We start from the raw sequence: 21,720 nt of genomic DNA, 5'->3' as shown, positions 1-21,720 counted from the left end.
TGAAACCCTGCGCATTGGCTTTATTCCCACTACGACTCGTCAATCATCATTTCTGAATTGACCCAGAAATCATGGAGGAAAGAAACTATTCTCTCTCGCTCTCTTCTCTTCTCCCTCACACTATGCCGCTCCGGTATCTTCCCTTCTCTATTTCACTATCTCTCACTCTCTATATATCTCCCGCCCAACGCAAGGTCTGCATTAGGGAAGGGGCAAGTCGTCTTCCATAGAGCTCCTCCATCGCTGCATCTTGAAGATCCTTCTCGGATGGCCCCAAACTAATGCCTGAAGCCTCTCAATTTTCTTCTCATCTCTTCCCTTCGATGGTGGTTTCTTCTAATCTTCAAGCGCAAGGTCCTCTCAGTTGCAGCCTCGTTAGAGGCCAGGTTTTGATGAGGCTGTTAGGAACCCCACTTGATCCTAGTTTCAGCCTCGTTAGAGGCCAGGTTTGTGAGTTCTTGAATTTCTCAAACTTAACCTAGTTCTCTAGCCTCTGAAGATTTGCCTGCTACAAGATTCCAATCGCTGCTGTCACGATATGAGTTATCCTTCTCTGAACTCAAATATCTAAAGTACGTGAAGCCCTAAAATATAGGTATTTAGGGATAGGCTTACGATTTAGGGCTTGTCTAGGGTTTTTATCTGAAGCTCTGTCTCCTTTCTCTAATCTACATTTGATTTAGGGCTTGTCTGATTTGTGGTCTTGATTTCTGTTCTCACCCTTGAACTGCAAGCTTTTCACCCCTGAATTCCATTTTTCTAGATGCATGCAAGGGCTGTTAAGGAGAAAACTATTTTCATGATTTTACCACCTATACTGAATGAAGTTCTTGAAACAAAAGGGGTTGACTGGTTCCCTGCAGAAAAAAATTGGGTGGGGGTACATTTTACTCTTAACCTTTGCAGGAAATTCATATATGTTGATCTTCAAAGTGTTGCAGAGAACATCCTGATGATGTTGTGATTTATTTTACAGTGATAACTGGACATACCTATAGCTTTGACAAAGGGAAGAGTAGTATATGAATTAGAACCCCTCTGGCCTCATGGCTTTCTCAGTTGTAGCATCCCCTACAACCCTCTTCCCTGCAAGTATAGTTAAGCAACACAAATGACCCCCAGGTTGACAGCCAATGTTATAGGAAGCATGGGCTTTAGGCATCATCATAATCTTATGGAAGCAACTGAACTTAGAGAGTGTCAATGTTCATGAGGAATATTTTTTTTTGGGTGAATGTTCATGAGGATTTTCAGACCTCAGTTATCCTCAAAATATGCAAGTTAGCTGCAAGTTAGTTGCAGAGGTACTTTTAAGAATCTTGAACCTAGGGTGAGGGATTTGCCCCTGGTTTTTTTCGTTCACCCTCTTTAATATTTTTGTTAATTATGATTCTAGAAATTTGCTGGAACTTTTTTTTGATACCTCTGTCACTTTTTTATTGTTTCTGTTTCTACATTTGTTTTCTGTTTGCATGTGCTCATTGCTGGCCCATGCTTTTTTTTTTTCTATGGATTTGGTGGCTTTTTAAAAAGGAAAAAATGTACTTTCTGAGGAAATAATTTCTGGTTATGTCATTGGTGATTTGGAAGGATTGGTCTTCAATCTGCATGATTTGCACATCTTTCCTATGGTCCTTGGTGAGGTGTAAAGGCCATAACTGCCCTCATGAAGGGAGGATGCAAATGAGGTCATACAAGTGGAAGTTTAGGGAGGAGTTTGAGGGGGCAGTGCTTGAGAGACACTCAGCACCAACCGCATATGATAGTGAGAAGGATACTCCTGCTGATGTGGAGACAGAAGCAGAGGCGAGAGAGACACTTCATGCTAAGGCAGCCAACAAAATTGCACATTGGCAGGAGCAGAATAAAGGCAGGGAGTTCAAGGAGCTGGTTCTTCAAGCATACTATGACATGGCCATCTTTGTGAGACAGAGGAATGGTTCCGTTGGCGGCAACAATCTTCTAAAGGTTTTGAGCCTCCTCGAAAATCTATGTGGTATTGACATTGGTGTACTGTTAAATGGTTATTCTTCTTCTTCATTCTTAATACACATTTCAATTTCTTTTATTGAATGCATACTGTTAGTGCTAAATTATGGGTAGAAAAGGTAATATAAGGGAAAGGACATGGTAGGCTACGACATACACTAGCAACCTCCTAAAAACATGCTTGAATAGTCTTGCCTTGAAGTTTCAGGTAAAATTCAAATGTTTGACTGCTTAAATGGCCAATTTAATTTTTTGTCTGAAATGTACCATATCTCCACCAAAATTTTGGTAATTTTACAGTACATTTTGGTTTCGACTAGGGTAATCACTAACCTTGATGTCACTATACATGGTCAGTTGAATCTAACTGGATAGGAACCTCGCCTAATCATTGTTATAAGGATGAAAACTATTTCAGATGGACTTAAAAAAAGATTTATTGTTTGAAAGTGGTTGTTTGTTTTAAACTTTTAAATTTAGTATGTTCCTGGAATGTACATTAGTTTCTTTTTTCCCGTTATGATCTTGTCGGTCTGCAAGATTTAAGAAATTAGGTTCCATTGTGGACGTAAATTTATAGCTTGTGCTTCTTGTATAACATGTCCACGGTTCCAAAGCTGCCATGGACCATATGCTTACAGTATCGAAGGATCACATCCAGGTGCATCTTCTTATATATAATTTTATGCTGATATAATGCAGGACATGCAATTTTCTCACAATTTTTATTAGATCTCCTTGCAATGATCATTATGGTTGAATTGGTAGGGACCAAGGGAATTTTATGATGGACCTCTTATCAAATGCATCAATTCACATGTTTCAGTTGAAAAGTTGATGCCCCTGGAGAACAATTAAATGTCGCTTCATATTTAAATGAATTGTTGCTGTTAAAGAATAGACCCTATATACTATGGGGGTACAGTTTCATGTCTACCACGATATGGGGGTCTGTAAGAGTATTGATTTTGCTACTCTCTTAACAATCTCTCCCTCTTTTTTTTCTTTCTCTCTACTCTCCTCTCTTCTACTGCAGTTACTAATTACAGATCCTGGTTTGCCACAGTTGCTCTAGCAACCATGGCTGCAGGGTATGAATCTCAGTTTTTAATTTTAACCTAGTAACATCCGGGTACACTGATGCTGTTCTATTAGGGATGAGGATCAGTAACTTCAGCTCCATCAATTCCTTTTAATATGGTGTCTAATCTCAGTTTGAGATGGTCTAAAATGGGTAAAGACTAAAAGCCTCAGACAGACCTGTAGAAACTACGGAATTCTGTTGGCTTTTAAGTTGTGTCATTGAGCTTTTGTTTGGTGGCTGCAACTTTGAAAAGCAACGATGTTTCAGCCTTATGCCAATCCAATGTTGAAATCTGTCCTATGGTAAAACATCACCATTCACACCCATTAAGGCACATTTGCCACCTTAGGCATATATATAGCTAAAATAATGGTTTAAAGGTAGTCACTGGTACTATTGGGGATTTGAAGGATATGTTCCATTATTTACGAACTAAGATATTTTCTACGTTTCTTGGATTCCGTTGTGTTTGGTTCTGATACTTGTTGCCTACAAGATAACTGATAACTTTTGAAATTTTAATGCTTCAAGTGACACTTATCTGGACCTCCATTTTAATTTCTTTTCTTTCCTTCTTTCTGTTATTTCTTCTTTTTGGTGGGGATATGGTTATTGGTTAGTTCTTTGCCTCAGTTCAGCCTTTGATAAGCCCAAGAACACAGTTGCATAGAAACTTCTTTGATCATGATGATAGGGGCCTTCATCTTCCTATTCTTTGGTACTACAAATGACTTGAGTCCACTGGCCTATCAATAGGAGTTTGACGGCAGGCAGATCTTGGTATTTGGAGAGACAAGGCAGGCGATAACATCCGAAGCACATCAACAACTGACCACAAGATGCCACTCCTTAAGGAGCCAACAAGAGTGCGGGGTGAAAATGAATTGTTGTCTTACCTCGCCAAGCATATTTTTCATGTTCTTGTTTATTGATGAACATGCACTCTTGGCTCAATATTTTTTTCTGTATTTTTGTTATATATTGTTGACTGTAACATATATGTAAGCATTTCTCACGGTTTTCCCCCCTACCTTTTTTTTTTGGACAGCCTGGCCGTGAGATTATGAGGAGTTCCCTCGTAATGTAGTAATTCAAATGTGTTTCATTACAGTTTTTATTAAGTCATTCTGTCCATTTATTTGGGATCATGTGCTAACTGAACTCAACTAAGCTTATCTCTTCTACATGCGGGTTGGTAGCAAAAATTCACCATTCAACCTTGATTAGGTTAATATTCTGGTTACGCATTATCATTTGTCTTTATCACCACTTCAATCCAAGACATTTTGGTTACTCTTGTCACACCCCATTTCCTGTAGACCCAATTTACCATTAGGAATATCGGCGGTGTGAATAAGACACCTACCTATCTTACAAATCTATCAGGATTTCAGATTGCAGTACCTTAACATTTTCACAATCTCATATCACAAACCAACATGAGCAGCAGAATCAGAGTATAGCAGCGGAATTATAAATAAGATGGGGAAACATCTAATGATAATATGATAGCTATAACTGAGTTATTCTGTTATAATCATCCATGACATATAATATAATCTCAAAAAGAATATACAATCCACAGTTATACCCAAAAGTATCAAAATATGATGTACAATCTCACAGTACGGCGTAAGCACAGTGGTTACAAGCACAGTCTTGATCGTGCTCCTCCGCTCTAGCATCCACCAGTCGCTCACATCTTACTCTGACCCAGAAGATACTGGGTCACCCGCCATTGGCACCATGGTACCTTCATCATCGTCTAAAAAAGGGTGTATGCGTGGGGTGAGCTTTCCAACTCGCTCAGTGAAGGGTGGGGTCAAGCACATCCAAGCAAAACAATAGTAGTAATAATTTATGATGCATGATTGTAGAAATAAAACACATAGTCCATGATGCTCGTGATGCAGTTCATTTATATAGTATCCACTTAACAATGCAAACTAAGTCTAGTAAATGCTATTACAGTGCATTAGGTTGTATCCTTCATCTCGGAACTGACATCGACTAAGCAAGGATACAAACCCTAACCATGAATAGAAGCATGCCGGTCCTCGTATGCGTCTATGAGTCACCCAGTAAACCCCTGATAACCCCCTCTGGGCAGTCATGTCACAGGTACATCATCGGCCACGTCAGATAGGTTTTTGCCTCTGGTTACAATCACATCGTACTGCGGGTGTGAAATTCTGGAAAGGCACATCGAACATGCCACAATGGGTTATTCAACACCTCAATCCAAGTTGGCAAGGGTTTGTGGCATAGGGAGTGATACCTAACCACATATATTCTATATGCCTTTATAGTGATACAGTTAGTATGAATTACACGATACCGGCAAGACCTCGGCCACAAAGTGTAATCCTTCTCCAAATACAGTCCCAGGTACATGATACCAACGAGACCTTGGGCACAAAGTGTAACTCGAGAATGTTTACCTAATCTAGCATGCATATCATAGTTAAGTATGGACTATGCAACACCGGTACAAATCATCTGCCATAAAGCTTATCCATTTTCAAATGTAGTCCCGGGTTACATGATGGCAGTGAGACCTTGGCCACAAAGTGTAACCCGCGACTACAACTAACACTAATGCATATAATCAAATCATGAATGCAACATACATACAGCAATCACGGCACTGGTACCACCTCAACCATGCTGGATTTTGTCTTACACAACCAAATACATGGCGAGCATGGTACCGGTACCACCTCAGCCACATCGAATCCCGTCATACATCTCCATACAATTCATATTATAATCGTAAATGACAAATGTAACATGTCATCATCGCATTTGAGCACTTGCAATTAAACATAGAATTCTAAGAATGTGAGAAATTGAATAAAAATAACATTCTAAAAATAAACACAGTCCATCACTCACCTGGTTTATGATCAGGTGTGTTCGGGTTCAAGTACGGCCATCGATCGATCAAATCAATTCTGGCTTCGGGGCACATGCGCGTCACTGTCCTGGACACAAGGAAATTGTACATTAGAATGCTTCAGGAATATCGGGAGGGCCCCACACAGGTCACCCCCAAAGGGTACAAACACTGTTCCTAAGTGACAGTATTATCACCGAAAACAACCACCGGAAACAGGGCATTTCCACCAGAAATATCAGTCCTGTTTTCTGTGGATGTGACAGAGTGCATGTAAGGCTCACATGTCCACCAGAAATATGCCACCAAAAATAGACCCAGTGGATCCGGTGGGCTATTTCGGGTGGTGGTTCAAGGCAGTCCACCCATTTTGGGGTTTTTCGACTCGGGCCCGATTGTCGAGATTTGTTCCATGGAGTTTGTAGGAGATGTTCCTAGCATCATTCTAAGCCAAGAAAATTCTAATTCCACTAAGCCATTTGGGGGATACATCGATCGAACAATCGAAACCTTAGTTGGTCTTTTAGCAATACATGTTGTCGGAGCTCACCGAGCTTGGTTCGAGCTTGACAATATCGGGGGATAGAACACCCATTCTACAACCTTAACATGGTTTGTACACCAAGATTCCATCCATACCTAGCTTTGTCTAAGTCAAAATAAAGAGAGAGTGGTATGGGAGGTTGTATTTACCTCCGGTAACAAGGCGGTAGCTGGCACCAAGGTAAGCCTCCAACCTTCTCCTTCTTCCTCTCCTCTCCTACATTAAGAACATGGGAAATAAGGATTCATTTCCCAAATTATAACTTAAGTGGACCTTAGGGTCTGTTTGGGTTGGACCCCTTTTAGACCAATTGGGTTAAAATGAATTTCGGGGCACGAGGACCCAACCATTTCAGGTCTATAAAGTGCTCACATCACGAGGAAGGTCTAGAGAATGATTTGGGATCATCCGAAACCATTTACGATGCGAGTGGTGGGAACCATGGGCATCGGAACCCCGATAGTAGCTTGTCAACCCATCGAAAACCGACATCGAATCCAGGCCTAGGCTGCTTCCAGTGGCTTATTTCCAATGGTCAGACAGCTTGCTGTCCCAAGGCTGGTCTCACATGGGTGGTTCCCCTCGGACATGCTCAAGGCTATTCAACAATTTCGATGCATGTCAAAATTCAAGTGTGGGGAGTTGGGTCACTTATCATCTGGGATCGAAAGGTATGAACCCCTCCAGTTAGATAGGCATGCGATGCACGAACATGTGGGGTCATCTCTACCGCTTCGACAATGTACAATCACGAGCTAAAACCCTGTTGTACTTCTGATCTTCGATCCGAGGCCTGTCACAACAGTTCAAATTAGACCGGATTAGGGCATGGGTGTAACATTCCCCCCACCGTACAAGAATTTCGTCCTCGAAATTGAATATACCTGGCAAATCAAAAAATCCAGGATACTACTTCATCATTTCATCTTCTTGCTCCCGGGATGCTTCCTGTTCGGGGTGGTTCATCCATTTCACTTTGACAAAGGAAACAGTGCGGCTACGAAGAACTTAGTCCTTCCGATCAACAATCTTCTCTGGATACTCCACCTAGGCAAAATCCTCATCCAGCTCACGGGGTATGTAGTCAAGACGTGAGTGGGGTCGGGAATGTACTTCCTCAACATAGAAACATGGAAGACATTATGGGTACCTTCCAACTCTGGCGGTAAAGCTATCCGGTACGCTACCAGTCTGATCCTCTCCAGTATGTCATACTGTCCCATAAACTTTGGACTAAGCTTTCCCTTCTTGCCGAGCGGCATCACCCCTTTAATTGGGGAGATCCGTAAGAACACCTTGTCTCTAACACCAAACTTCGAATGTTTCCTCCTAACATTAGTGTAGCTTTTCTGCCTGGACTGAGCTACCTTGATCCTTTCTCTGATCATATTCACCTTCTCACTAGTAGCCTGTATCAAGTCTGGACCCAAAATATGCTTCTCACCATCCTCATCCCAATAGAGTGGAGTTCGGCACTTGCTGCCATACTGTGCCAAATGGGGACATTTCGATGGTGGCCTGATAACTGTTGTTGTAGGAGAACTCGATAAGGAAAATGTGCTCATCTCAACTATAACTCATATCCAAGGCACATGCTCGAAGTAGGTCTTCCAATGTCTGAATAGTCCTCTCCGATTGACCATCAGTTTGAGGGTGAAAGGTAGTGCTGAAAGCCAACAATGTGCCCATAGCCTTCTACACACATGTCCAAAACTTGGAAGTGAACCTGGGATCTCGATCAGAGATGATACTAACTGGTACACCATGGAACCTGATGATGTTATCAACATATAACTTGGCCAACTTGTGCATAGAAAATATGATCTTGATTGGGATAAAGTGAGCTACCTTGGTCAAGCGGTCCACAACTACCCAAATGGCATCCATAACCTTCTATGTACGAGGTAGGCCTGTGACGAAGTCCATAGTAATATTCTCCCATTTTCACTCCGGAATAGGTAGGGACTATAATAACCCATGAGGCCTCTGTCTCTCAACCTTGACTTGCTGGCATGTGAGGCCTCTAGACACATGCGTGGCCACATCATTCTTCATTCCTCTCCACCAGTAGGAGCCTTTGAGGTCCTTGTACATTTTAGTGGTGCCAGGGTGAATGGAGTATGCAGAGCTATGTGCCTCTCTCAAATCACCATCACTGGGCACACAACCTCCCTTTGAACTTGAGAATTCCACTTTCAACAACAGAGAAATCTGGGTCCTTTTAGGTTCCTTCCTGGCATTCTGCTATTAGCTTCTGCAATTCTGCATCAGTAACCTGAGCTGCAGTGATCCTATCCACCAGACTAGGTTGCACCACCAATGCCGATAGTGACAAAGTGACACCCTCTACTAATAGTTCAAAGTCTAGTTTCCTGGCCTTCTCTAGGAGATACTCATTGGTGGTCAGTGATGCAAGAGTCAGTGACTAGGATTTCTGACTATGTGCATCAGCTACCACATTAGCCTTTCGATTATGATAGTGCATTAGCTAATCAACGCCTCTGTCTCATATTGAGCTCTTTTTCGGTAAAGAAGTACTTGAAGCTCTTATGGTCACTGAAGATCTCACTCTTCTCACCATATAGGTAGTGTCTCCAGATTTTCAGTGCAAAAATCGCAGATGCCAATTCCAAATCATAGGTGGGGTAGTTCTCATAATCCTTCAATTGACAGGATGCATAAGCAATGACTTTCCCGTGCTGCATCAATACACAACCCAATCCCAGCTTGGAGGGATCACTATACACAACCATACCACCTGTACTGGTCGAAATAGTGAGACTAGAGTTGATACCAACCTTTGCCTTAGCTCCTTGAAGCTCCTCTCACAACCATCAGACCACTCAAATTTTACACCCTTTCGTGTGGGTCGGGTCATCGGAGTAGCAATGTGATAGAAGTTCTTGATAAACCTCCTATATATCCGGTCAATCCCAGAAAACTACGTATGTCTGCTACACTCTTGGGAGTCTCCCATTCTAGAACTGCCTTCACCTTGCCTGGGTCAACCTCTATACCCTTGTCTGAAACAATGTGGCCTAGGACTGCCACCTGTGACAGTCAAAACTCGCACTTGTTAAATTTGGCATAGTGTTGCTTCTCCCTCAGCCGTTGCAGTACTAACCTCAGGTGATTCGGCATGTTCCTCTGCACTCTTAGAGTAGACCAAAATGTCATCAATGCCCGGTTCATCAAATCCAAAAATGTAGCCGGTGCATTGGTCAACCCAAATGACATTACCAAGAATTCATAATGTCCATACCTTGATCTAAAGGTTGTCTTACTGACATCACTATCCTAAATCCTGAGCTAGTGGTAGCTCGATCTAAGGTTGATCTTGGAGAACACCTTGGCACCCTGTAACTAATCAAATAAATCATCTATCCTTGGCAAAAGATATCGGTTCTTGATGGTTAGCTTATTAAGCTCCCGGTAAGCGATACACAATCTCATACTTCCACCTTTCTTCTTGATGAACAACACCGGTGCTCCCTATGGAAACACACTAGGTCTAATGAATCCCTTCTTCAGAAGGTCTTGAAGTTGCACCTGCAATTCCTTCAACTCTGTGGGGGCCATGCGGTAAGGAGCCTTTGACACTGGTGCTGAACCGAGGAGTAAGTCTATAGCAAATTTTATCTCTCGGTCCAGGGGCAAACCTGTCAAGCCATCCGGAATACATTGGGAAATTCCCTCACCACATCTAGCTCGGTCAATGGCCTAATCTCTATCTTAGTATCCATCATAGATGCTAAGTAGCCTTGGCATCCCTTATCTAGTAGCTTCTTCATCTAGAGTGCGGATATGATAACTTTCTTGGGTTTCTTGGGCTTATCCCCTTGGAACACAAACTCATCATCATCATGAGGTCTGAAAATGATTGCCTTCTCTGCACATAGCACACTGGCTCTGTATGTAGACAACCAATCCATTTCTAAAATTATGTCGAAGTCAGTCATATCCAACTCGATCAAGTGAGCATTCACCTCATGATCAGCTATGGTCAATGGGCAGGGCTCATAAACATAGTTCAAACCCACTACACTTCCTGTAGGGGTGCTCATCGCCAAGCATTGAGTCAGTCCCTTGGGTGGAATGCTCATCTTCTTCGCAAAAGCTGGTGACACGAACGAATGCGAGGCTCTTGTGTCAAATAACACATGTGAAGGCAATAATGATATCAATAATGTACCTGTCACTACACTTGGCGCAGCCTCAGCATCTTCTACAGTCATAGCAAACACTCTGCCCTGTGGTCTCTGGCCCTGTAGCACTGCTCTGGTCTAGGGGCTGAATATGTCTGCTGGGGCCTAGGTGGCATAGTGTAGGGTGCATCACCTGGCCTTCGATGGGGGCATGTCCTTGCCATATGGCCCGGCTGATCACAATGAAAGCATTTCGGGCTCGATCCCGAAGACTGAGATACAGTACTAGATTTGGAGGGTTGGAAAATCTGACAAGTATTCGGCCTCCTAAATTGCACTGAATTTGGGTTGACATAGGGCACTTGGAAAGGTTTGCTGCCTCCCCTAGAATCAGTAGATCCCATTGGCCTCTTTCCAATCCCTTGCTGGGCCATGAAGTTGTCTCTATGCCGATCTTCAATAGATTTAGTCACTTGGACCACCTCAGCATAGGTCTGCAGTTTCAACCCCACAATGGTTGACCTAATACCTAGCCTCAACCCTTTCTCAAACTTCTTCGCTTTAGCTCTATCACCTATGAGATGCTTAGGAGCCAAATGGAATAGCTCCTCGAAGCGTTGTTGATACTCGAGCACAGACCAGGAACCTTAAACGAATTGAGAGAACTCACTCTCTCTTATCTCGGAAGCTTTCCAAAAAATAGTTCACAAAGAAGGCCCTTTGAAGTCTGCCCAAGTGGGGTTCGGGTTACTAAGCTCTCAGAATAGGCTCGATGGCACTCCACCAATCTTCCGCTTCATTCTGTAACTGATAGCCCGCACATAATTTTCTGGTCATCAGTGCAGCCCATCAGTCTAAAAACTTTCTCCATTCCACTAATCCATCTTGATGGATACAACGGGTCTTGGCCCACCTTTGAGAAGCATGGGGTCTTCAACCGTTGAAACTTCTCCATCATTTTCATCAAGTCTGTCCAGCCCTCTACATGGGCTTGAGTTTGATCTGGCATCGGGTCTTGCACCTGCCATGCACTTGTGCCCCACCAAATGTTTGAAGGGTAGTTGATCCAGCGGGTATTGGAATGGGTGCCGGTGGAGTAGGAGGTGCGGGCGATGTATTACGGGCTTTCATTGCCGCTTGGATCCTATTATCGATCCCGGCCATAAACTGGTTTTGCTTTTCTTCAACTTCCCACATCATGTTATTCATGATGGATGCCACATCCTGGACTGTAAGTACAGGTGGAGCCGGAGGCACATTGTAGGGTCTACCGCAATTCCGTGTAGGGGAAGCGGGAGGTGATGGGCGTGATTGGGATCGGGATCGGGTGTTCTGACGTGACATAACTCCTGTGAAGGAATCCGATTAGTGTACATGCATAAATAAGGTTGCATGTAATTGGAACACATGTATGCATAGTGGGTCCCACATGTATACGATAGTCAAAATTAGGGTTAGGGCATGCATAAGTGGGACCCACACATATAAGGATCCGATCGAACACGTATCCCAAAGGGGCACCATTAAAGGAACCAAAATAAAATTTTAGATTTGGAAAATAAAATGATTTATTTTTCAAAAGAGTCCACTGGAAACAGGGGGTTTATCATCAAAAATATGGTTTAATCCACTGAAAATTTTAGTGGTATTTTCGGTGGCAAAATAGAGAGCAAAAATCTAAATTTTCCCTTCACCGGAAACAGGCATCGGAAGCTCCCAGTGTTTCCAGTGGCACCAAAACGGCTATGAATAGGCTCGGGTCTTGGTTCCTTTGTACAAAACCCTATTTTCACTTGTGGGAAAGGTGTGGAAACAGTCAAGGAGGATTTTGCTACCCATTCCCTACCTTCCTTGCTATTTCGTGATCAATCGGCCCCGCATTCGCACCAAAGGTATGTTCCTCCTCTCTGTAACCTAGTTTTGTGATTTTCTTCTCTGTGAGCTTTATATTCAGCCACTGAATCTGGTTTTTCATCCTAAATCCTTAGGAATCACATTGCAACAATGTCTGGATGCCTTGTACATACCCGACGTGCCGTTGAACAAGAGGAGCAAGACGCAACCGCTCAATTCAACCCTATCCTTTTCCGCTCTATGGATGAGCGAGACCGTTGGGAACTCTTCAAGCACTGCAATGTGGACCCGGGAGTCTATATGAGGACCAATGACAAGTGCATTCCGTCTCCATTAACGGTTTGACGAGGTTGGGTGGTACCGTATCTTAAAACCCAATAAGTTCTACTACCCCACGCTGGTCAGGTTGTTCTACTCCAACTTGCAATTCGTGAACCAGGGTACCAAAGAGATGCAGATCACCTCCTATGTGAAGGGGGTGGAGATCTCCTTTGACATAGGGCAGATGGCCAATATTCTGATGGTTAGCAATGCTGGCGACCTAGTGTACTGCCCACCTCGGACTCTGGCATATGAATTCCAGAGTCCCGATACCTTTCAGGAGATCAACAACATGCTGACTAAGGAAGCCAAGGGATGGAACTGTTCAGTCAACTATTTTTCTACTCCAAAGGTTGTCTGCCGTGCGATTCAGTTGAATGTCCTCCACACTTGCGAACATTATGATGAGGTATCCGCACTGCAAGCCTACATGACCTACTGCGTGTACATGGGGGCACAGTTACGTCTTCCTTACCTCCTTATGTGGACTATGGTGCTTCGATTTGAAGGAGTGGATTGCTGAGTGGGAAGCCTGTGCTATGGAAGAATATTCACTGACATCTTCTGCCGCTTTGGGGTGGACTTGGAGGGAGAGGCATACTTGGGTGAAGAGGTCACAGACTTGAACGAAGATTCTTTGAGGAAGATGACTGTAGATCTAAGGGAGGTGACTCCTATCTCAGGAGAGGATCAGCATCCTATGGAGGTAGAGGGTGGTGGTGCCGGTAATGTCGATGATGTTGGTGGAGGTGTGGGTGGTGTAGGAGGAGAAGCTACTGGGATTGGTGGGGGCTCCACCACCTGGTCCCCAGACTATGGGTTCTATGGCTGCTTCTACTTCTCGGGGCACTAGGGGTGCGAGGCCTTATGGTCTCAATGATGTTATGGCCCGCCTAGACACCACCGCATCTCTGATGAGGAGTAGAGTGGCCTCAACAGCATAGACATGTCCTATTGTCTTATGGACAATAGAGTGGCCTCTCTAGAGGCACAAATGCAAGTGATGGTCTTCCATCTTGGTATTCTGATGCCTCCACCAGGCTTAGGGCTAGGGACAGAACCACCAGTAGCAGTGGCATGAGAAGCAAGAGTAGTGGCATGTTTGCCACTGTACTGTAGCTTTTAGGATTTCCCTTTCTAGGTTTTATTTGAGTTCGATGTTTTAGGTTTCGTTGACCTTTTACATTTTGTCATTTGCTTTAGCTGTTTAATTTCTTAGACTTAGGCTAGTTAGGATTTCTTGCTTTCAATACTTTATTTTTCTTATGAAAGTGTAAGCTGTGTATTCAAATTCTCTATTATAATGAAACGACTTTAACACCTATGCTTATCTCCTAATTGTGCAATTTCTATTATTGTTGTTTTGAGATTTTTATTTAATCCTAACTTCCCCAAGTAATGGGTTGGCTGAGATTATGAGTTAAGGCAGAGCATCGCACTCTGATACCAAAGCTATTACACCCCATTCCCTGTAGACCCAATTTACCATTAGACTTCCCCAAGTTATGGTTTGGCTGAGATTGTGAGTTAAGGCAGAGCATCGCGCTCTGATACCATAGCTGTCACACCTCATTACCTGTAGACCTAATTTACCATTAGGAATACTGACGGTGTGAGTAAGACCCGTACCTGTCTTACCAATCTACCAGGATCTTTGATAGCAGTACCTTGACATTTTCACAATCTCACATCACAAACCAACATAAGCAGCGGAATCAGAGTATAGTAGCGGAATTATAAATAAAATGGAGAAACGTCTAATGATAATATAATAGCAATAACCTAGTTATTCTGTTTCAATCATCTATGACATATAATATAATCTCAGAAAGAATATACAATCCACAGTTATACCCAAAAGTATCAAAATATGATGTACAATCTCACGGTGCGGTGTAAGCACAGTGGCCGCAAGCACAGTCCTGATCGTGCTCCTCTGCTTTTGGCATCCACTAGTCGCTCACACCATACTCTAACCCAGAAGATACTGGGTCACCCACCATTGGCACCACGGTACCCGCACTATCATCTAAAAAGGGGTGTATCCGTGGGGTGAGCTTTCCAACTCGCTCAGTGAGGGGTGGGGTCAAGCACATCCAAGCAAGACAATAGCAGTCATAATTTATGATGCATGATTGCAAAAATTAAACACATAATCCATGATGCTCATGATGCAGTTCATTTATATATTATTCACCTAACAATACAAACAAAGTCTGGTAAATGCTACTACGACGCATTAGGTGGTATCCTTCGTCTCGGAACAGACATCGATTACGTAAGGATACAATCCTAGCTGTGAATAGAAGCCTACCAGACCCTGTATGCATCCATGAGTCACCTAGCAAATCCCTGATAATCTCCTCCTGGCAGTCACGGCACCGGTACATCATCGGCCACGCCAAACAGGTTCCCACCTCCGGTTATAATCACATCGTACCTCGAGTGTGGCATTCTGGATAGGCACCTTGAACATGCTATAGTGGGTTATCCAACACCTCAACCCCCGTTGGTAAGGGTTCGTAGCATAGGGAGTGATACCTAACCACATATTCTACATGCCTTCATAGTGATACAGTTACACGATACCGGCAAGACCTCGGCCACAAATTGTAATCCTTCTCCAAATACAGTCCTGAGTACACGATACCAACGAGACCTTTGCCACAAAGTGTAACTTGAGACCGTTTACCTAATCTAGCATGTATATCACAGTTAAGTATGGATTATGCGACTCCGGTACAAATCATCGGCCATGAATCTTATCCATTTCCAAATGTAGTCCAGGGGTACACGATGCCAGCGAGACCTTGGCCACAAAGTGTAACCCGTGACTATAATTAACTCTAATGCACATAATCAATGCATGATTGCAACATACATAAGGCAAGCACGTCACCGATACCACCTCGGCCATGTCGAATTCCATCTTACACAACCAAACACACGACGATCACGGTACCGGTGTGCATGGTTTACAGTGTCTCTAATACCGATACGATACCCTTCGATATGTATCTTAAATTTAGTAGATCGATACAATACACACCGATACGATACATGGAATTTTTAAAATCCTTTCTTATCGATATATATCCTGCGATACATACCGATATGCATCAATACACCACTGATACACATCGATACGATACGATATGCATCGATACGAATCTATGGAAAATATAAAATCGAGGTGAAATGTACGTTTCGATATATATCAGTATGTGTCGGTATGTATCTATCGGTACGTATCGATATGTACTGATATAGTGCACTGCGGTTATATAATGGCCAAGATGGATAATTTTTTAGAAAAACATGATTTTTTGAGGGGTTTTTATTCCAAAGTTACTGCCAATCATATTTCTCTCTAACTAAAGTGGAAATCAATGTTGGGAATAAGGATTTTACATTTATGGGACAATTACAAACCTTGAATTCTTAGTGCGATATCTTCAATTTAGTGTTTATGCATAATACATGTTATCAATAGCTTTCTTTAACAAATTCTTTATGCAAAAGTTTTTAAAAAAATGTTTCCTATTGTAGGTATCATGGACCTCCGCCGGGATCGCGATATGACGCGTAACGTGGATACACACGTTAGGGTTCGACCCTAATGAGATGAGATAGTATCCCCTGGTCATCAAATGCCAAGGGGGGATACACGTTATGGGTAAAAGGGAGTCACCACCTAGAAAGGGTCTAGGACCCATGAATGTCTCCCCCAATCAAGGGAGAGAGACTAATGACTCTGATGGATAAGGCTGGTTTGCACCAAGATTCTGGACAACTGTCAAGTGACAGACTGGGAAGGTGTTAAGCATCCAGTCTGCCCGGCCCTAAGGCCGGTCTCTTTTTGTTTGACCAAAGTTTATTTGTACCCTACTAACTAGTCCTAAATCTAGGTCACTGAAAACCCTAAACTAGGTATCTAAGCATGACATGTGAAACCCTAAGCTAAGTGTCTAAATTATGCTAGCTAGGTTATGATGCAAATAATGAAATGATTACGCTAATTAAAAATTAAAAACCCTAAATGATTTAATCAATGAATTATGAGTCTTAGATTAAGCTAATTAAATAAGCCTAAACCTAGGATTAGTTTAGCAACTTATGAAACCCTAGATTAAACTAATTCAATTAATTGAGCCTGACCTAAATGGATGATCAATGAATTTGTGAGATCCTAAATTGAATTAATTAAAATGGTTAATCTCAATCCCTAGTAATTTGTGAAATAAATTATTGCAATCCTACTTAATCTAATTGGTAAAATGATTTATAAATTAAATGAGATCTAATTAATTTATAAAAGTGAAATGGATTAATTACATTAAATAAATGTATTTTTACTAATCTACCTAATCTAGTATAGGAGGATTAAACTAAACCTAAGGTTTAATTAAATTAATTATGAAACCTAATTGGACTAATTATGTTTTTACCTTGAGCTAATCCTAAGATGAGTTAAACATTTATCAAAACCCTAGTTAAGCTAATGAGAAGAGAATCTTTTAACTAATTAATCTAGTTAATTATCCTATATTGAATAACTAATTAGTTGATTGATTAAAATAAACAAACCACTAGAGGAAAAAAGATTGGTAATTACACAAGTTTAATAAATTGAATTGAATGAAGAAATCAAATGCAGTGATTTAAAAAGCTAAATTAACAAACCACAATTAAATGAACAACAGTTGAAATGACTAATTACGTTAACTATATTACTTTAATCAATCTAGATTAGTATTACATTAATGCGAGTGAGGGTTGGAGTATAAAAGATAGGAGATAGTAGGAAAACCTAAATCCCCAATACGCACCTAATGCTATGAGTCAGTTTGAGGGGGGCCAGCCATGCCCTTGCTAACATGCGCCCTAGACTATGTCCCATACTTTATTAAAAGAGAAATAAAAGAAAATCAATTGATTTTAAAGTTTAAAATTAGGGGAATCCCAACCCTAAATTTTAGGGCCGGATACATTACAGACCTAAAATCAAACCAAAATGGATAAAATAAAAATAAAGAATGATAGGAGGGGAAGATTCCACACAGAAAATAGAAATGGAATAATAGGTTGTGGGTATTACAAATATGGACTATCTAATCAGCAAATTAAAGAAATAACAAAAAACAAGAAAATAAAATAGGAAGAAGAAGAGAAGAAGATGGGCTAGAGATGGATTTTGGCAAAGGGAAGAAGATGGGAGCTGTAGTGGTTCAGATTTCGGTTATGGAAAAAGGTAAGTGGGAAGAAGTAGGGGATGATTTCAGTTATGGAGAAAGGAGGGGGAGAAGAGGAGAGGATGAAGGAGAAGATGAGAAGAAGAAGAAAATGGAGAAAGGATTAGGGTTCTTGGATCCTAATCCAAGGGCCGAGATCTAAAGGATAAAACAATTAACAATTAAGTAGAATCATAAAGCCAAATGTAAATTCAAAATCAACTTAGATTAAAACAAACCAAAAAGAAAAAAAAATAATTAAGTTTGAATGAACCTAATTACATCTAATTGAACCGGATAAAACTAAAATAAAACTAATTAAATCAATTAAACAAAAATCATATTTAATTGAACCAAAAGACCTAAAAACACCTAATTGAATCGGGTTACATCTAATAAACCATATTAAACCAAATTGAAACTAATTAAACCTAATTAATCTAAATGAACCAATCATTAATAAATTAGAACCTAATCTATTAAATTAGATAAACTAATTCTAAATTGCAATTAAGAGAAGAAAAATACCTTGAACCCAGCTTTAATTAAGAAACAAGGGGAGATAACCCTTGTGCTTCAAGCCCAAAATCGAACCGAACCGGACTAGATCTCCCGGCTCAAGGAAGGATTAATGTGTTAAACTTTTAGACTTGGAGAATATTTGATTTTAGATGGAAGAAGTTAGCCAAAACCTTGATGGGGACATCCTCTCTCCTAAATTCTTAATTTTTTTCTCCTCCCCTTTTGGAAGAGAGGAAGGGCTATACTTATAGCCTCGGGACTTGAGACAATTCTCTCTTATTTCCGATGTGGGACTAAAAAACTAGAGAGAATTGTCCAAAAAGGCTTGCTTTTGGACAAAGGGGTTTGGGCGCCATGTGGCACTCCTTGGTTGCTCGGAATGAAATATGATACCGAACTTTAGAGTCAACTTCTGGGGGTCATATCTTTCAAACCGTTAGTCAGAATTTGACGTGTAATATGTCGTTAGAAAGCTCAGTCTGAGCACTATCCAATGATGTGAAACACGATTGTGGTCTCGACCAAAAACCTTTACAAAAATATGCATAAAGTAGGGACCCGGATCAGATAATGAAAGAGAGAATCGGGAGTCAATTCGCATAGTTCTCACATCAAAGTGTAATGTCCAACTAGAGGGGACAAACGACAATAATCTATAACATCAAATTCTAATTTTTGAAAACATTTTCTTCTGAAAGTTTATAAGGGGAAAATGGTCATTTTCTACTTTAAGCTTAAAAATTCTCCTAATCTAAAATGTATAACATGTAATTCTTCATATTGTCATCATTGCCGGGAGGTGATAAAATTCGGTGTATCCATTTATGTGTGCGTATCTTTAGCGTATCTTAGCGTATCTCCGATTCGATACGATACCCTCCAATATATATCTTAATTTTGGCCGACCGATAAGGCGGCCAATACCGATACTTTTATCCTTACCGGTACCACCTCAGCCACACCGTATCTCATCATACATCTTCATACAATTCATATTATAATCGTAAATGATAAATGTAACATATCATCATCGCATTTGAGCACTTGCAATTAAACATATGATCCTAAGCATGTGAGCAATTTAATAAAAATAAACATAGTCCATCTCACCTGATTTACGATCGAGTGTGTTAGGGTTCAAGTATAGCCACCGATCGATCAAATCAATTCCTGCTTTGGGGCACATGCACGTCATTGTCCTAGACACAAGGGAATCGTACATCAGTATGCATCGGTAATATTGGGAGGGACCTACACAGGTCACCCCCAAAGGGTTCAGACACTGTTCCTAAGTGACCGTATTGTCATTAGAAACACCCACCAGAAACAAGGCATTTCCATCGAAAATATTAGTCCTGTTTCTGGTCGAGGTGAATGAGAGCATGTAAGGCTCACATGTCCATCGGAAATATGCCACCAAAAATAGACCCAATGGATCCGGTGGGTTGTTTCTGGTGGTGATTCAGGGCAGTCCACCCGTTTTGGGGTTTTTTGGCTCGGGCCCAATTGCTGGGATTTGTTCAATGGAGTTTGTATGAGATGTTCCTAGCATCATTCTAAGCCAAGAAAATTCCAATTTCACTAAGCCATTTATGAGATACGTCGATCGAACGATCGAAACCCTAGTTGCCCTTTTGGTAATACATGTTGCTGGAGCTCACTGGGCTTGGTTCGAGCTCGACAACAACACTGAGAGGGTAGAATATGCATTCTATGATCTTAACATGGTTTGTACACCAAGATTCCATCCATACCTAGCTTCTTCTAGGTCGAAATGAAGAGAGAGTGGTATGGGAGGTTGTACTTACCTTCGGCAATAATACCGGCAACAAGGTGGTAGCCGGCACCAAGGTAAGCCTCCAACCTTCTCCTTCTTCCTCTTCTTCCTTCCTCTCCTCTTTCTCTACTCTCTTATGTTGAGCATAAGAGAAATGAGGAATCCTTTCCTCATTTCCCAACTTATAACTTAAGTGGACCTTAGGGTCAGTTTAGGTTGGACCCCTTTTGGATCAATCGGGTTAAAATAAATTTTGGGGTACGAGGACCCAACCATTTAGGTCTATAAAGTGCTCACGTCATGAGGAAGGTGTGGAGGATGATTCGGGATCATCCAAAACCATTTACAATGTGAGTGGTGGGAACCACGGGCATCAGAACCCCGACAGTAGCCTGTCAACCCACCAGAAATAGGTGCCACATCCAGGCCCAGGCTGCTTCCGATGGCTTGTTTCTGGTGGTCAAGACAGCTTGCTATCCGAAGGCTGGTCTCGCACGGGTGGTTGCCCTGGAACATGCTCAAGGCTATTTGGTAATTTCGATGCGTGTCGGAATTCAAGTGTGGGGAGTCGGATCACTTACCGCTTGGGATCGGAAGGTACGAATCCCCTCCAGTTATATAGGCATGCAATGAACAATCATGTGGGGTCTTCTCTACCCCTTCGGCAATGCACAGCCACGAGCCAAAATCCGATCGTACTTCCCATCTCTGATCCAAGGCCTATCACGATAGTTCAAATTAGACCGGATTAGGGCATGGGTGTAACATTCCCCCTAGACTCAATTCACTGCATGATAACAAAGAAAATACTAGATCGGCAAGATTTAAACAAATATAGGTAAATATTTTCCAATAACATCAATAACAACCATCACTCTATGGAAGTACGAATTTTAAAAAATTGCAACCCCAAACTGATGTGATCTAGGGACCAAAACTCTAAATTGGGTTCTATGGGTTGAAAATGACCGAAGGGTTATGGCATTTTTGTCAGATCTGATAGGTTCTAGATCGTTTGAAAGAATGTTGTTTGCAATCTGGAAGTAGATTTCTTCCTTTTAAGGAAAATGAACTAATAGCCGCCTTTGCCACGGTCGCCTTCCACACCGATCATGAACTTGCTCTAGAATGAAAGTGTCAATAGACTTTCATTACCTCATGCTGTTGTAGATGGGCTTTGGGATTGGCATGGGGGCCTTATGCTAGTTCTGGCGAAACTCAATTATAATGAAGGAATTGAAAAACTGCAATTAAACTCAATATTCAAGGTGGTACATAGTAAATTAAAGGAGAAGGGACACATAGGGTAATAGGATTTATTGATTGGGGATAGACTTGAAGGGGTTTTGATATTAGG

At 41.7% G+C, this 21,720-nt stretch overlaps 1 protein-coding gene across 4 annotated transcripts; it reads left to right on the top strand.

The window, feature by feature from the left end:
* Window positions 1-14: 14 nt before the first annotated feature.
* Window positions 15-4,221, top strand: LOC122072007. Of its 4 annotated transcripts, none has more exons than XM_042636504.1 (3): window positions 15-446; window positions 1,591-1,968; window positions 3,830-4,221. In XM_042636504.1, exons 1-3 carry the CDS (start codon window positions 282-284, stop codon window positions 4,076-4,078), a joined length of 792 nt encoding a protein of 263 aa, XP_042492438.1. In that variant the 5' UTR covers window positions 15-281; the 3' UTR covers window positions 4,079-4,221. The 4 variants fall into 4 exon arrangements, 3 of the variants coding, with proteins under 3 accessions (XP_042492438.1, XP_042492440.1, XP_042492439.1); XM_042636506.1 differs by having other exon boundaries at window positions 16-446; window positions 3,694-4,221; XR_006138314.1 differs by having other exon boundaries at window positions 15-572; window positions 1,591-4,221.
* Window positions 4,222-21,720: the final 17,499 nt, after the last annotated feature.

This window comes from Macadamia integrifolia, chromosome 2 (genome assembly GCF_013358625.1).
Source record: "Macadamia integrifolia cultivar HAES 741 chromosome 2, SCU_Mint_v3, whole genome shotgun sequence".
In the NCBI taxonomy this organism is placed as follows: Eukaryota; Viridiplantae; Streptophyta; class Magnoliopsida; order Proteales; family Proteaceae; genus Macadamia; species Macadamia integrifolia.
The sequence above is the reverse complement of the archived record's forward strand: the minus strand, read 5'-3'. Positions and strand labels throughout refer to the sequence as shown.

Excerpts from the sequence above, each read along its gene's own strand:
- LOC122072007 (XM_042636504.1), top strand. The coding sequence starts at position 282 with ATGCCTGAAGCCTCTCAATTTTCTTCTCATCTCTTCCCTTCGATGGTG. Across the intron at positions 447-1,590 it reads TCAGCCTCGTTAGAGGCCAG|GATTGGTCTTCAATCTGCAT; the intron begins GTTTGTGAGTTC and ends GTGATTTGGAAG. Across the intron at positions 1,969-3,829 it reads GCGGCAACAATCTTCTAAAG|GAGTTTGACGGCAGGCAGAT; the intron begins GTTTTGAGCCTC and ends GCCTATCAATAG.